The following is a 16,192-nucleotide window of genomic DNA, read 5'->3' as shown; positions in this document are numbered from 1 at the left end:
TTTTTTTTTTGAGACGGGGTTTCACCATGTTGGCCACTGACCTCACCTCGTGATCCACCCGCCTCGGCCTCCCAAAGTGCTGGGATTACAGGCGTGAGCCACCGCGCCCGGCTAGCATTTCGTTTTAATGTTCATATCCAACAATGAGGAGAGATGAAGAGCAGGGAGTCTGGGGGATGCGCATGGAGAAGGTAAGGAAGAGGTGAAATGCAGGCAGTAGGTATGCGTTGATGGAAGACACGAAACAGATAAGGCCAGAGAAACTAGACCATCGGAAGAGGGACTGGTAGAGGAAAGAGAATAGTTGAAAACGACCTGAGAAACTAAAGGGAAGACAGCGAGGAAACAGAGGGAAAGAAGAAATGCTTACACGGGGGCCAGTACTGTTCTGTCCTCACCACGAAAGATCTGGCACGTGATCTGGTCTCCCTCTCACTTGACTCCAGCCAGACTGATCTTCTCGCTCTTGAACATTCCTGCATCTGGACCCTTCCACTTGCTGCTCTTCCTGCAGGCATCTCCCAGGCCTGTCCTTCCTTCCTTCAAGTGGTCTCCCTAACCACACTCTACATGAAATAGCACCTCCCTTACCCTTATTTTCCTTACTCTGCTTTCTTTATGCTTGAAGCTCCAGTCACCACCAGACAGACTTTCTGTGTTTTGGCTACTGGCTGTTGTCTGACATATACCCGCTCCTAGAACGTAAACTCCACGGGAACAGGGACTTTGTTTTCTTCCCTGCTGTATCTCCAGCACCTACAACAGTGCCTGACACCCTGCTGGGTGACCGATATACGCCGGATGGCTCAGGAAGTGGGTGCAGGTCGAGGAAAGGGTATAGCAAGAGGTGTGTCCGGGAGGGATGTTTAGGGTGTGCTTTTAGTCCAACAGAAAAGCACTTTCCATCCTTTTTCTATTTCTCTCCTCTTCTTCTCCCTCCCTCCGCACTTCAGAGGTTGGGGAAAAGCTGCGGGAAAGCAGGAAATAAGGAAAAATCCTAAATTGTCCAGCTCGAATTCCAATGAAAAATTCATGAGCGAGGAAGACAGGGAGGCAGAGAATAAATGCACACGCAAAAGTGAAGGAAACCAGTGGAAAGTAAGGAAAAAGGCGAACAGACGTCACTCTCTCTGGTCACGCTCCCCGACTCCCCCGAGGCCGGGCGAGGCGCTCCTGGCACGCGCCCCCGTCGTCCCGCGGAAGCGCGGCGTCACCACCACTTCGGAGAAGGCCAGGCCCCTCTTCCACCGCGGGCTTCTCCGCGCCCGCACCGCCGAGGCCCCAGCACGCGCGCGGGTAAGCCGCGAAGACGGCGGGGACTACAGCTCCCAGGATGCCGAGCACGGGCGCGCCTGCGCAGTGCGGCCGGAGGCGGCGGTCTGTTCTCCGCTGAGGAGGAGCGGGGCAGAGGAGGGAGGCAGCGGGTGAGAGTTCAGAGTTCAGCAGCAGCAGCCCGAGCCCATGATTCCCATATGCCCTGTAGTTTCTTTCACCTATGGTGAGTCTAATGTGGCCCGCGAGGCCTCTGCCTGGCCCCCTCCCTGGCCCCGGGCAGCGGAGAGGCGCGGGGGTTGGGGCAGGCTCCGGGGAGGAGGCGGCGGCCGCCACCCGGGCGTGCGAGTGAGTGAGGGAGTGCGAGGCGGGAGGTGGAGGCGGCGCGGCCGCGGCCTGGGCCCCGCCAGGGCTGCTCTCACGCCGCCTCTCTCTCTCTTTCCCTGCCCTCCCTCGGCGTCTCGGCTCCTCTGTGTCTCTCCTCCCGCCATGGGACCCGACTCTCCGTGCCCGCCGCAGTGCCCAGCCGGCTGGGGGAAGATGCCAAAATGGCGACCGGCAACTACTTTGGATTCACCCACAGCGGGGCGGCGGCGGCGGCGGCTGCGGCCCAATATAGGTAACGGCACCCTGTCTTCTCCCTGCTCGCCCTCTGCTCTCCCCTCAGCCCGGATCTTGTCGATGCGACGCCCCCGCCCCCAGCCAGCCCAGTGCCCCGGCCCGCCGCAGGCCTGGCCTGGCCCAGCCCCGCGGCCTCTCCCGCCCCGCCCCGCCTTGCCCGGCCCGGCCCGCGGCGGGGAGCGGCCCCCAGTGGGGGGGAGGTAGAGACGGCGGAGGTGTAGGGACGTGGAGGCCTCAGGGCCATTCGGCGGCCCCTTAACTAAAATGGCCTCCTGCGGCCGCCGAGCGGAGCCGCCACCGCCGCCCGGCAGGCCTCCCCAGTCCCCGCCTCCGCGCGTCCAGCCCCCACCTCCCATCTTCTTCCCACTTGGGGGATGGAGAGGGTGGCTGAAGGGACCTCACGGGGAGTGCCGTGTCGCAGGTCCACTGGCTTCTCCTGCGACGCCTCTCTGCGTCGTCGCCTGGTGCTTCAGCCCCCGGAGCCCAGATAACGTGTCGTTGTCTCGGGTACCTTTTCCTCCGCCTTGGGGCTTCTTCCCCAGACGCTCCATCGCTGGCGAGTCCTGCTGACAAACTGCGGGTGTCACTGTATTCATCGGGTTCCTTTAGTTTTTCCTTCAAGGAGAGAGGTTCACATACCAACCACCTGTAAATTGTGTAGTTCTTACACTGGAAAAGATGTGCGAAGTTTCTAGTGCTGATAAATGAGTGCACAGCCTTGTTTGAGCCATGGAGTTTAGGCCCCAGGTGGGCCTGTCATTCTCCTTGCGGGGGTCTTTCCCCTGCAGGGAATGGTGGGGAGGGAAGAAGATGCAAGTGAGATTGTACTGAGTCATTGTAATGTACCGGATGAAATCCCTACCTTAAGGGAAGCTCTCATTTCTGAAGTCTGTAGTTCATTATACATCTTATCAAAGATAAACACACACAACAGTGGATTTTTAAATTGTTACTTTTGAGTCAATCTGAGACTTCTGATTCAGGCCATAAGCGCACAGGCTCCTGCATGATATGCTTTTTATGTATATTAGATGTTGGTTAAACCCAGGCAGTTGTTTTCATCTGATTTACTTCAGGAGGCATGTTTAATGGAAAGGGCATCACTGGGAGCCAGAAGACCCGAGTTCAGTCTCTTTTGCTCTTGATTTTTTTTTTTTTTGAATAAATAATTTTTCTTACAGAGAAAGGATCTATGTTGCCCAGGCTGATCTCGAACTCCTGGGCTCAAGTCCTGCCTCGGCCTCCCAAAATGCTAGGATTACAGGCATGAGCCACCACACCTGGCCTCTTTTGCTCTTGATTTTATGACGTTGGGAACATCATATAGTTGGGTTTTCATTTTCATCATCTGTAAAATGAGATGCTGGGCAAACTGTCTTTTTGGGCTGAAACTTGTGGTTTTGAGAAACCAAGTTACTGTATTCCATGGCATCCTAAGTTGCCATTTGTTGTGAAAGGTACCATTATTGTATGTAGCACTAAAAAAAAATACTGCCGGTTAAAATAAGACACTGCTTAAGACTCCATTAACAGATGTCAAAATGTATAAATGTGCATCATATTGGTAAAACTAGATTTTACTAATTGTTGAATGCCATGTGGCATTTTACAAGTGTTTTTTCATGAGGCCTGCATTCCAGAAAAAGCACTGAGATGACAAATTATTATAGCAAAATCTTGAGGCATTTCAGGTATTAGCAAATCCTTTGCTTATAATTTTTGATAATTAGACAATTAAAAACGTTTCAGCTACTTTGATAAAACTGTTTAGGACTTCTAAAAAATTCAACAGCTTTTTGGGGTACAAGTGGTTTTTGGTTACATGGATGAATTATATAGTGAATTCTGAGATTTTAGTAGGGCTAATAATTTTCAAGGAGAGGAAAAAAACATCTTTTTCTGAGAACAGGTAGCTAATCAGCATCTGTGCCATAAATCTGCTGGCAAGTACTAGTGTTCCGTCTAGAAAAGATTGTGTTTAACCATTAAAATTTTACTTGTTTTACTCAGGTTTTTTCTGTTTTCCTAATATGGGCTGAGTGATAAGATTTGTTGAATTACTAACTTTATTTACTGTAAAGTGGTGGGTTCTTTGTGGCACTTCTGAAATATTTTTCCATATGCAGACCTACAGATAGAAATGAAGGAAGGAAATGCTGATTTAAAGATAATAATTTTTTGATAAAATATTTATGTGATTGTTTTATCCCAATATAGGGAACTGTGACAGAATTTCTGTTTCTAATAATTGGTTTTTTTTTGGCCTTGAAACTCAAAAGTTTAAACTGTAACAACAATCCGGATTACTAAATTGATTAAGTGTACATCTGATGAGAAAAGACTAGTCTTTTGACATTACTTATATTGCTAAAACTTAGGCACTCTCGTACATAAGGCCTTGTATATAAACATAGTACATGAAAATTGTTTGCATTTAATGGCAAGAAATCAGGCCCAATAATACTGGGAATTTTGGCAAGGAAGATGAATGAATAACATTAATAACAAAAGCACATGCAAAAAGTGTGGTGGTGATGCTAATTTTTCTTCCTGGCTGGAAATAATTATAATGGAACTTTTAGAGATGGAAGACCAAGATCTACTTTGCTAATATTTTTTCAAATTTGAAAGATCTCAAACTCAGGAAAATCTTCAGTACAGTTCACACCTGAAAACATATGAAGATTTTTTTTTCAATCAAATTTGGATAGAAAATAGAATATTCATGGAGGACCAACTTTTTGTATTCGCAGGTTCCACAGGGCCTACTGTGGGACTTTATGTATGGATTTTTGTATACGTAGCAGTCCTGGAACCAATCCCCTGCTTATATGGGGGGATGACTGTATTTATGTGTGAATGATGTGATTGAATTGCTTCACCTGTCATTGAATACAGATAAACATCCTACACCTAAGTGTAATTCCAGAGGCCAGGCGTGGTGGTTCACGCCTGTAATCCCAGCACATTGGGAGGCTAAGGCAGGTGGATCACCTGAGGTCAGGAGTACGAGATCAGCGTGACCAACATGGCAAAACCCAGTCTCTACTACTAAAAATACAAAAGTTAGCTGGGCATGGTGGCAGGCGCCTGTAATCCTAGCTACTCCGGAGGCTGAGGCAGGAGAATCGCTTGAACTGGGGAGGTAGAGGTTGTAGTGGGCCAAGATCGCGCCATTACGCTCCGCCTGGGCGACAGAGACAGACTCCGTCTCAAAATAAAATAAAATAAAAGTAATTCCAGCTCTTAGTTTTCTTGATTACAGCTCTGTAAGATATTTGATTAAATTTATTTTAGATTTAGACTTTTTAGCTTGTTAATATTTGAGATTCATAATGGCATGCTAAAGATCAGATTCTTTAAGATGTTGTAAAGATCTGTAATAGTGAATTTGTCAAGTATGGCTACTAGTAACTTGTAGATTAGTTACCACGTTTTTCATTTGTGTTAATGCATATTGGACAATTTTGTGGTAAGCATTTCTCAGTCTTTGTGTTCTAAGTCCCATAAACTATGGAATTTTTTTTTTCCTGTTTTGTATTTTTTTTTTTTTTTTTTTTTGTTTTTGAGACAGAGTCTCCCTCTGTCACCCAGGCTGGAGTGCAATGGCACGATCTTGGCTCACTGCAACCTCTGCCTCTCGGGTTCAAGTGATTCTTCTGCCTCAGCCTCCTGAGTAGCTGGGATAACAGGCGTGTGCCACCACGCCTGGCAAGTTTTTGTATTTTTAGTAGAGACGAGTTTCACCATATTGGCCAGGCTGGTCTCAAACTCCCGAACTCAGGTCCTCCGCCCACCTCAGCCTCCAAAAGTGCTGGGATTACAGGCATGAGCCACCGCGCCCAGCCTTGTTTTGCATTTTTTTAAGTCAAGTAAATACGCCAGTTAACTATTCTTTTGTATGTGTTTACATGTGTACATTTCTGATAGCATGATAATTTGAGGGTGCGCAGGAGAAAGCAGATTTCAGACATGGTGAAAATGTAAGGATGGCTTCATGGCCAAAAGGGAACTTGGTTAGGTAGATAACCTGTTAAGAGTAGAGTACCTTTTTTGTTTGAGGAAATGCACTTACATAAATCTAGTTTTATTTTTAAATAAATCTTGTGGAGAGAACTATTATGACAGTTCTAAGGACTTTAGGATAGCAAAGAATATGAGGAAAGATGATTCTCAGAAAAAACTTCCTAATAGTTTCATAGGATCAAAAATCATTTTTTTTAACTTCTTCATTGTCAGTGATAGAGAAGTTCTGATAGGAATTCTTCAGTTTTTGAGGAGAATTTGTGGCATATACATTTATAAAAGCATATGTAACAAACGTTATAAAATAATCCCATTATATCCCACAATTAATGAGACATAACCATTTCTTTGAGGTTTTTGTTTGTTTGTTTGTTTGTTTGTTTTTAAGACATGGTCTCGCTCTCTCACCCAGGCTGCAGTGTAGTGGTGATCATAGCTCACTGCAGCCTTGAACCCCTGAGCTCAAGTGATCCTCCTGCGATGGGCTTCCAAGGTGCTGGCATTACAGGTGTGAGCCACTATGTGCAGCCTCGTTGAGAGTTGTAAACACCCACTTTTTCTTTATTTATACTTTAGAAAAACCTTGGACATAGCAGTAAGTGGATTTTGACTATTGCTGTACCTTAAGCATCTGCCAGTCAAAAGAAGGCATCTCATCTAATGATTTTGAGATGTCTTAGGGACTTCTATTCCTAAAGGATAACTGGGGTAGGGTAACAGTAGCTTGGATAGGCTGATAAGCTAATGAGTTTTCCTTTTTTCCTTTCTCTTTTTTACTTTTTATTTGTAGTGTTAAGAATATTGTGTCTTGAATTCAGGAAAGAATAAAAGTAACACTAGTAAGGTAGAAAATGATTAAACACTGAGAAAGTAAAAAAACCAGGTGAACAGGTTTTTGAAACCAACCTTGGTGATGGAAATTTACTGGCTTTACAAAAAAAAGAAATATTGCAACGACTAATAACATCAATCTTTCCATTGTTGAATCAGAGACCTTAAGATGCATACTGCATGGATAAGCTTGAAATGAGATAGTTTTCTTTCCAAAAGGGTTGTTGCTATTACACTGATGATATAATGGCTATTAGTCTTAATAGAGTAGGGTGAGCCAGAATATCCCTGTATAGAATAGGTATCTGCTTGAGTATGCTTTTGTAAACTGCCTTATAGTACACTATGAACAAAAGGACATAACTTTGGAACTAGATAGAGTTTGAATCCCAGCTCCATCCCTTCAGGCACCCTGGCCAAGTCTCAACTTCTCTAAGACTTGATTTCCTCACCTGACTTGCCTCGAGGTGAAGTTTAAATATAAAATTTTCTAGCCTAGTGCCTGATTATCAGTAGGCATTCCTACCAATACTGTTTCCTGTAGAGATTTAAGTAATAATATTATAAGGGTTTTAGAAGGATTCCTTGGTTAATATCTATCATATATTTATATAGAGAGTTTCATAATCTCACAGTAAAATGTTTTAAAAGTAAAACATTTGGAGTCCTCATTACCAATAGAGAAAGAAGGAAAGTTTCTATTTACAGGTAACATGATTATTATGCTTGTCAGGCAAAAATGTGAGAACTAATAAGAGTACAGCAAGTTTTCTGGATCTATGATCAGGCAAAGGCCAGGAGTGGTGGCTCATGCCTGTAATCCCAGCACTTTGGGAGGCCGAGGTGGGCAGATCACTTGAGGTCGGGAATTCGAAACCAGCCTGACCAACATGGAGAAACCCTGTCTCTACTAAAACTACAAAATTAGCCAGGCATGGTGGCGCATGCCTGTAATCCCAGCTACTTGGGAGGCTGAGGCAGGAGAATCGCTTGAATCCAGGAGGTGGAGGGTGCGGTGAGCCAAGATCGCGCCATTGCACTCCAGCCTGGGCGACAAGTGAAACTCCATCTCAAAAAAAAAAAAAAAAAAAATCAGATAAAATCAGTAGCATTCTTGTTTCATCAATATTGAATTAGATTATTAAATTTCAAATAAGTCCTGTTTGTGTATAGCCACTAAATCTATTAAGTAAGCAGGAATAAAACAAATGAAATATTCAAAACACTTTGAGGAGAAAATACAATAGGATAAAAAAGTCATAAAAGATGACAAAGATGTACTGTGTTCATGAGTGAAAAACTAATGCCATCAAATTATTATCTCCTATATGTATTTAGTGTTACTCCAATAAAAATCTCGTAGGATTTTTGGTATAACTTGATAAAGGGATTTTAATGTATATAGTGAGGAGAGTGTTCAGCTAAAAAATACCATGAAAGTCTTGCAAAAATGATAAGGAAGGACTTATCAGATACCAAAATATTATTAATAGAAAAATGTGGTATTGGTACAGGGATAGACAAATAGATTATTGAGTTAAAATAGAGATCCCAGAGATAGACATGCTTATATAAGCAGATGGATTAGAATATAGGTCTAATATATATCTGTTTAAATAGATGTATTTGTAAAAAAAAAAAAAAAAAATCAGCTACATTATTACTCAGAGACATAGATCATCAGGTTAATCAGAAGACCATTCAGGCTTATATATGTTGTAATTGATGAAGTATGTTAGAATTATTTGGATGGATCTTTAGACTACTTATTAAAGGTGCTTGACTATTAATTGTCCATGACACCTCTCTGTCAGAATACAGGATTACAGTGATTGTTCTGAGTATATCATTTCTTAGTATTTCATAAAAGCCATGTACAGTACAGCTTTTATTCATACAGAGATAAAATGAATGAAATAAACTTTGGGTTTTTTTGTTTTATTTGAATATTAGTCTTGTATACACTTTATATTAAAGTGCATTTGTAGGGAATAATTCACTTATTTAATATTTTATGAGCATCTACAATATGCATAGTCCCTGCTCTCAGGGAGTTTACACTTCTGGGGCATGAGGGTGGAGACAGATGAGTCTACAAATAACTATGCCATTATAATTAAGTTTTAATGAAATACTAAAATGGGAAATTGGAGGATTTTGACAATGGAGTTTGAGGTAGACTTCGTGTTCTTTCATTCTGAAAATCAAGGGAAGGTCATTTTAGACAAAGGAAAAGTATTGAGCCAAGACAAATATCTGGATTGCATGATACAATAGAGACTGGGTTGGCTCTGAAGTCAGACTACCTGAGCTCAATCTGGCTCCTCCTATTACCTGCCATGTGACCTTGGGCAAACAGTCTCTTGTTAGTTTTTTTATCTATAAATTGAAGATAATATTTTCTTTGCCTCATAGGAAAACTGCACATGTAAGAGGATAATTCAATGAAATGTCATAAACCGAGTGTACCTGTGTAACTTGCACTTAAATTAAAAACAAAAACAGAACATTATCAGTATCCCAGGAGGTTTTTACATTCTCCATTGTGTTGTTTTGAGGATTCAATATTATTTGTAAAGTGGACCTGGCAGTGACTCACACCTGTAACCCTAGCACTTTGGTAGGCCTAGGCGGGAGGATTTTAATCCCAGGATTTTGAGACTAGCGTGAATAGCAAAGTGAGACTCTGTCTGTATTATTAATAAAAGAAAGAAGAAAAGAAAACATTATTTGTGAAGTGTTCAGAACAGTATCTGGCATGTATTATATCTCTATCAATGTTAGCCATTATTCAGTAGGTGGCTGGTGAATATGGATGAAACCAGAGAAAGTACAGTGCTTGGCATATATCAAGCATTCAGTAGACATGTTTTGAATTATTTATAGAAAAATAATACAACTATGGGGCCAGGCGCGGTGGCTTACGCCTGTAATACCAGCACTTTGGGAGGCTGAGGCGGGTGGATCACGAGGTCAGGAGATCGAGACCATCCTGGCTAACACGGTGAAACCACGTCTCTACTAAAAATTAAAAAAAAAATTAGCCGGGCGTGGTGGTGGGCTTCTGTAGTCCCAGCTACTCGGGAGGCCGAGGCAGGAGAATGGCGTGAACCCGGGAGGCGGAGCTTGCAGTGAGCAGAGATCGCGCCACTGCACTCCAGCCTGGGTGACAGAGCAAGACTCCATCTCAAAAAAAAAAAAAAAAAAAAAAAGAATACAATTGTGGTTACCAACTTTAAGGTAGGACCAGGGAAAGAAATAAATAAATCCTGGGTGAACAGAGAGCCAGAAGAATTTAGGGTCATGAAAACCAAAAGATGATAGTGAGGTCGTCAGCTTTAGAGATGCTGGATTAGGGATTTAGTAAGTTATCAAATTACTGGTGTAATTTTAATGAGTAGCCTTTATAGGGAAACTAGAATCTGATCACTTGGAGCTACAGAAAAAAAAATAGCATGAAATTTTGCTTAAAATAAGTTTGTAGTCTAGTGTTCACCTAGATACTTAAGAGCTCCAGAGGTCACATGGGCTTAAAGTATTAGGAAGCACTGTGGTTGAAATCAATCAAATGAAAATAAATTTTTTGAATTCATATTTCTGGGAAAAGCTATAGTATAAAATAAACTACTAGTATGGTAGTCAGCATTAAATGGGCAAGGCTTGTCTTTGAAAATAGACTTGAAGAAATGTGACCCTTTTTGATGGGAAAAACAATAAAACTTTAAACAATAACCATGTAGATGAGAGCAAAGAGTGCTGTGATTTATGAAAGTGGCTTTATAGCTTCTCCTACTTCCCCAATCCTGCCCATTCCCAAACCGTTTTATACTGTAAGCATTATGGTCTCTATGAAATGTAAATTTAATGATAACAGTCTTCTGTTTAAGTTACTATCAATATCTGGTTATCCTAGTTTTATATTTAGAAGTCTGTAATGCTTCACCCACATTTATGAAATTCACACACTTCCGAAAATATTCGTAGTAAGCTTGTAAAAGCTTGACAGTAAAAACTGAATTGACAGAAGGTTTTTTTTTCCCATCTCATTCAGTGTGAATATTCATACCTTTCCTTGAAGAAATGTTAATACATTTGAGAAATTGTGAAGGATTTGTTTTTCGTGAGTATAAAAAGTTACAGAGGTCGGGTGTGGTGGTTCATGCCTGTAATCCCAGCATTTTGGGAGGCTGATGTGGGTGGATTGATTGAGCCCAGGAATTTGAGGTCACCAGCCTGACCTCAAGCAATCCACTTGCCTCTACAAAAATTAGCCCCCATCATGGTATACACCTGTGGTCCCTGCTCCTCGAGAGGCTGAGGTACAAGGATCACCGGAGCCTGGGGAGGTCGAGGCTGCAGTGAGCCTTGATCGAGCCACTGCACTCCAGCCTGGGTGACAGAGTGAAAGCCTATCTTTAAAAAAGAAAGAAAGAAAGTTATAGAGCACTTCATTTTAATTAATTTATGGTATCCTTCAGGGTTTATTGTACCCAACCAATAGTGAGTTTCCTTTTTGAGTAGTTCTAGTTACAAGGATTGACATTCCATGGCTTTTATTCTTTCTTAGAGGACTTCCAAAGAGCAAAGAAAACATTTCCCTTATTTTTCAAAATGGAATAAAATTCATCCTATCTAGCAAGATTTACATCATGGGATCTTAAACATTTTGCTGTTTTATCATTCTGTGAATTATTTCCTCTATCATGTATTCCCAACTATGTTAAAGACTAATATAATTGGAAAATGGAAGAATGTTGGAATCACCTACAAGGGTGGTACAGTAGTGAAATAACTGGATGATACTGCATTGCCTAAGTATCATAACTTCTTTCAAGAAGCTAGAAAAGAAAGTAGAGACACTAACTTCATAGTTTGCTTTTAGTTTTCCTTCAACACAGTTGAGAATGCAAAATGGTTCATTCTCTGCCCATACCAGCAAAGGAGAAGAAAGTTGACACAGGAAAATGTTTCCCAATTATCAGTTATATCATAAGAGGAATGCAAAAAGCACCACTCTAGACCAATGATAATGTTGAAATTGTATAAGCAAAAAATCTCAGGCTACAAGTCTTCAGCTGATAATGTCCTACATGAATTTTTCAAACTCAAGAATCAATACATAATATATTTCTAAGGATTAAAAAGGAAATACGCCATTCTCATTCAGTTAGTCATTCACTAGAAGGGACTTCGTTATATAATATTCTGTGACAAGAACCAGAACATCCTATTTTGCTAAGCAGATACTTGGCAGAATTCTTTCACCTTTTCGTTGTTGTTTTGAGACAAGGGTCTCGGACTCTAGCCCACGCTGGAGTGCGGTGGCACAATCTTGGCTCACTGCAAACCTCTGCCTCCCGGGCGCAAGTGATCCTCCCTCCTCAGCCTCCCGAGTAAGTGGGACTACAGGCATGTGCCACCATGCCCAGCTTATTTTTGTAGACATGGGGTTTTTGCCATGTTGCCCAGGTTGGTCTCAAGCTCCTGGATTCAAGCAATCCGCCTGCCTTGGCCTCCCAAAGTGCTGGAATTACAGGCCTGAGCCACCGTGCCTGGTGAATTCTTTCATCTTTTGTGACGTTTGTGCACTAAAATATACTTGACATGGTTCATCAGTGGACGAATGCTGAAAACAGATGCTTTATACAAAAGTGATTGGAAAAAAGTAGTTGGTGTAGAAATGAGTTATTAGATTAAACATTCCAAATCTAAAATTGAAAATGTTTTGCAGTTAGGGAGTAAAGAAGATGGCCATCTCTTTAACAAAATAGGAGCCATCGGACATTTCAGAGAAAATTTTTATGGATTGTATTTTGACCCTGGAAGTGCAGGAAGAAGAACCAGAAGTAATGATGAACCAGATAGAACCTGTTAGAGATATATTTTAAATTTGGAGTTAGCATTTGTGAGATGGGCGTGTTCCAAGTTTGTGCATCAAAATTGAGCAGTTAGCTGTGTTTAGAGAACATGGTCCATATACCTTTGAAATCAGGGCAATATGGAATAAAAATTTGGGTTTACTATAATTTTTTAACTACTGTAATTCTTATTTATAAAAGTTTCTAATAGTTTTTTCATTATCCCTTATTTTAATGGAAATTATTTGTTAAATGATTAAAATTAAAATAATTTAAAAGATCCAATGGACGCAGATGGGAAATGGTGATAGCTGTCTTTCCTGGTGAGTTAAAGATTACAAGAAAATTAACAATTTTCATACGACATTTAACCACCTCCCTCCCCTGTGGTCTACCATTCTAGTGAGTTGGTAGGAATTGTAGGATAAGCTATCTGACTCTAGTTTTTAAGAAGAAATCAAGCGGCAGGGCACAGTGGTTCATGTCTATAATCCCAGCACTTTGGGAGGCTGAAGCGGGAGGATCACTTGAAGCTCAGGAGTTTGAGACCAGCCTGGGTAGCATGGCAAGACCTCATCTCTGTAAAAAAAAAAAAATTAGCCAGGCCTGGTGGAGTACACCTGTGGTCCCAGCTACTTAGAAGACTGAGGCAGGAGGATCATGTGAGCTGGGGATGTTGAGGGTGCAGTGAGCTGTGATTGCACCACTGCACTCCTTCCTGGGTGACAGAATGAAAAAAAGAATAAATGGAACCTAAATTTAAATTTCTTCTAAAATTCTATGGTAATAAAATTATTATTATAACAACATTGTAAAGATAATGGGAGCATGACATTACAACATCAAGAATAAGGAATAGCCAGGTGCTGTGGCTCACACCTGTAATCCCAACACTTTGGGAGGCTGAGGGGAGAGGATTACTTGACCTCAGGAGTTTGAGACCAGCTATGTATAAAGAACTCTTAAAACTCAACAAAAGTCAAATATTCCAATTTAAACATTGGCAAAAGACAAATAGAAACTTTACCAAAAATGACATACAGATGGCCAAAAAGCATATGAAAAGACGCTCAACATCACTATCAGAGAAATGCAAATCAAAACCACAATGAGCCATCACCTCACATTTAGTGAGCTATTACCTACATTATAGTAAACCCAATTTTTTATTCTGTATTGCCCTGAAAGGTATATGGACCGTGTTCTCTAAATACAACTAACTGTTCAACTTTGATGGACAAACTTGCAGTGGCACAATCACAGCTCACTGTACCCTCAACATCTCCAGCTCAACATAGCAAGACCCCCATCTCTACAAACAATTACCCGGGTTTGGTAGCAGGTTTCTGTGGTCCTAGCTACTCAGGAGGCTGAGGTGGGTGGATTGCTTGAACCTGGGAGGTTGAGGCTGCAGTGAGCCACGTTAATACCACTGCACTCCAGCCTGGGTGACAAAGTGAGACCCTGTGTCCAAAAAAAAAAAATAGCTGAGCATGGTGGCACACGTGCATAGTCCCAGCTACTGCTCGGGAGGCTGAGGTGGGAAGATCATCTGAGTCTAGTCTGCAGTGAGCCATGATCTTGCCACTGCACTTACTGGGAAACAGTAAACCCTGTTGCGTTAAAAAACAAAAACAAAACCAAAAAAAGGAATAAAGTTGCTTTGTCTTTGGGGTGATTCTGTGAGGAAGTTTGTCTTTTTTTTTTTTTCAATGTTATACCTCATTTAAAGACATTTAAATGTCAGTAATTTCGTAGATACATAAAATACCACAATTTGACCTAGAAAAGTCCAACACTGTTGAGCATTAAACTTGGACTAAAGGGAAGGTCAGATTGTGTTTTGTGTGCCATGAAAGAGAAAGAAATGTTGTATCTATCAATTACTTTGCTATTTTACCCAAAATTGAAACATGCACACACACAGTATGTTTTCTAAGGTATGAAAAGCACATTTAATGTGAATAACAGAAGCTATGTTTTCTTCAGATTTTTCCTACTTCATTCTTTATAACTGCAGAAATACAATATTCTGTTTCCACCTGGTGGTGGTTCCTCTAGAAATTTAACATGAATATTTCACTTAGTCTAAAGTTAGTCATTAGTTTTATTCCCCTAACCAATAGACTTAAAACGTTTTAAACTTGATCAGTCCTCCTGATTTTGTGTTCTTGTTATATGATAGCTCAGATTTTTTTAACCCTGTGACCAATTACTGTTGGACATAATTACTTGTTTCATATTGTCAATGATTATTTAAGTTTACCTTCATATTTACCACTCTTTTTGCTCAACATTCATTCATTCTGAGATCATTTTTATTCTTTCTAAAGTAAATCTTTGAGAATTTCCATTAGCGTGGTCTAAAAAAACAGGTTTTTCTCTTTCTTTTTTTGAGACAGGGTCTCACTGTGTTGCCCAGGCTGGAGTGCAATGGTGCAATTTCAGCTCACTGCAGTTTCAACCTCCCAGGCTCAAGCAGTCCTCCCACCTCAGCCCCCTGAGTAGCTAGGATTACAGGCACGCCACCATGCCTGGCTAATTTTTGTATTTTTTAGTAGAGACAAGAGTTTCACCGTGATGCCCAGGCTGGTCTCAAACTCCTGGACTCAAAAGATCTGCCTGCAATAGCCTCCCAAAGTGCTGGGGTTACAGGTGTGAGGCACCACAATCAGCCTGAGATTTTTGGGGTTTTTTTTTTCTTCATCTTAAAATATCTTTGATTCTACCTCCTTGAGTAGTCATCACTTAATCTCTGTAGGCTGTTTTTTCCCTCTGGCTGCTTATAAGAGTTTTTCTTTATCTTTCATGTTTACAGTTTCACTTAGATATATCTTACTGTAAATTCTTGTTTACTAGGGTTTCTTGGGACTCCTGAATCTGACATTGTTATCTTTCATTAATTTTAGGGAATGTCTTGACATTTTTTTTTCTATGTTCTCTCCTAGTCTTTCTCTCCATTTGTAATTCCAATTAGATGTAAGTTACCACTTTTTATTTTATCTTCCAAGTATTTTAATCTCTTTAATATTTTTCATCTCTTCCTCTCTCTCTGCATTCTGGGTAATTTTTACAGATAATTTTCTCATTCACCAGTTTATTGCCAGCCATGTCTAATTAGTTATGCAATAACCTTTCTGAGTTCCTGACTATAAATTTGTCAGATGATTTAGTCTTAAAAGTTCATTTGGTTGTTTTTGACCCATCTTGTTCCTTAGTCTTAGTTTTGACAATCTCTTTTACTTAAGTATGCTTACATTTTGTATCCAATAATTCTAATGCCTGTGGTCTCAAAAAATTTTTTTCTTTTAATTCTGTACATTTTTGCTTATAGTAGTGTTTTTCCCTTGGGTTTTATCGTGATTTTTTTTTTTTAAGTAGGGTCTCACCTTTGTCACCCAGGCTACATCCCAGGCAACATCACCCAGGATTGCAGTGGTACAGTCGTGGCTCACAGCAGCCTCCACCTCCTGGGTTCAAGCAGTCCTCCTGCCTCAGCCTTCAGGACCCCACCATACCTGGCTAATTAAAACAAAAAAAAAAAATTTTTTTTTAAAGGCAGGGCCTCCCTTTATTACCCAGCC

The 16,192-nt window shown here is 41.2% G+C and overlaps 1 protein-coding gene across 2 annotated transcripts in view; it reads left to right on the top strand.

Moving 5' to 3' along the window:
- The first annotated feature begins 1,363 nt into the window (after positions 1-1,363).
- ZFR (zinc finger RNA binding protein) overlaps positions 1,364-16,192 on the top strand; it is a 90,819-nt gene continuing 75,990 nt past the window's right edge. The window contains exons 1-2 of one of the 2 annotated variants that reach the window (XM_030813952.1): positions 1,364-1,498; positions 1,792-1,891. In XM_030813952.1, the coding sequence (XP_030669812.1) occupies positions 1,462-1,498; positions 1,792-1,891 (137 nt within the window). In that variant the 5' untranslated portion in view covers positions 1,364-1,461. The remainder of the gene's footprint in view (positions 1,499-1,791; positions 1,892-16,192) is intronic. The other variant, XR_004030414.1, reaches the window with a different exon arrangement.

Source organism: Nomascus leucogenys, chromosome 6 (assembly GCF_006542625.1).
Source record: "Nomascus leucogenys isolate Asia chromosome 6, Asia_NLE_v1, whole genome shotgun sequence".
NCBI classification, from domain to species: domain Eukaryota; kingdom Metazoa; phylum Chordata; class Mammalia; order Primates; family Hylobatidae; genus Nomascus; species Nomascus leucogenys.
Note: the sequence above shows the minus strand (reverse complement) of the source record. Positions and strands in the feature narration are given on the sequence as shown.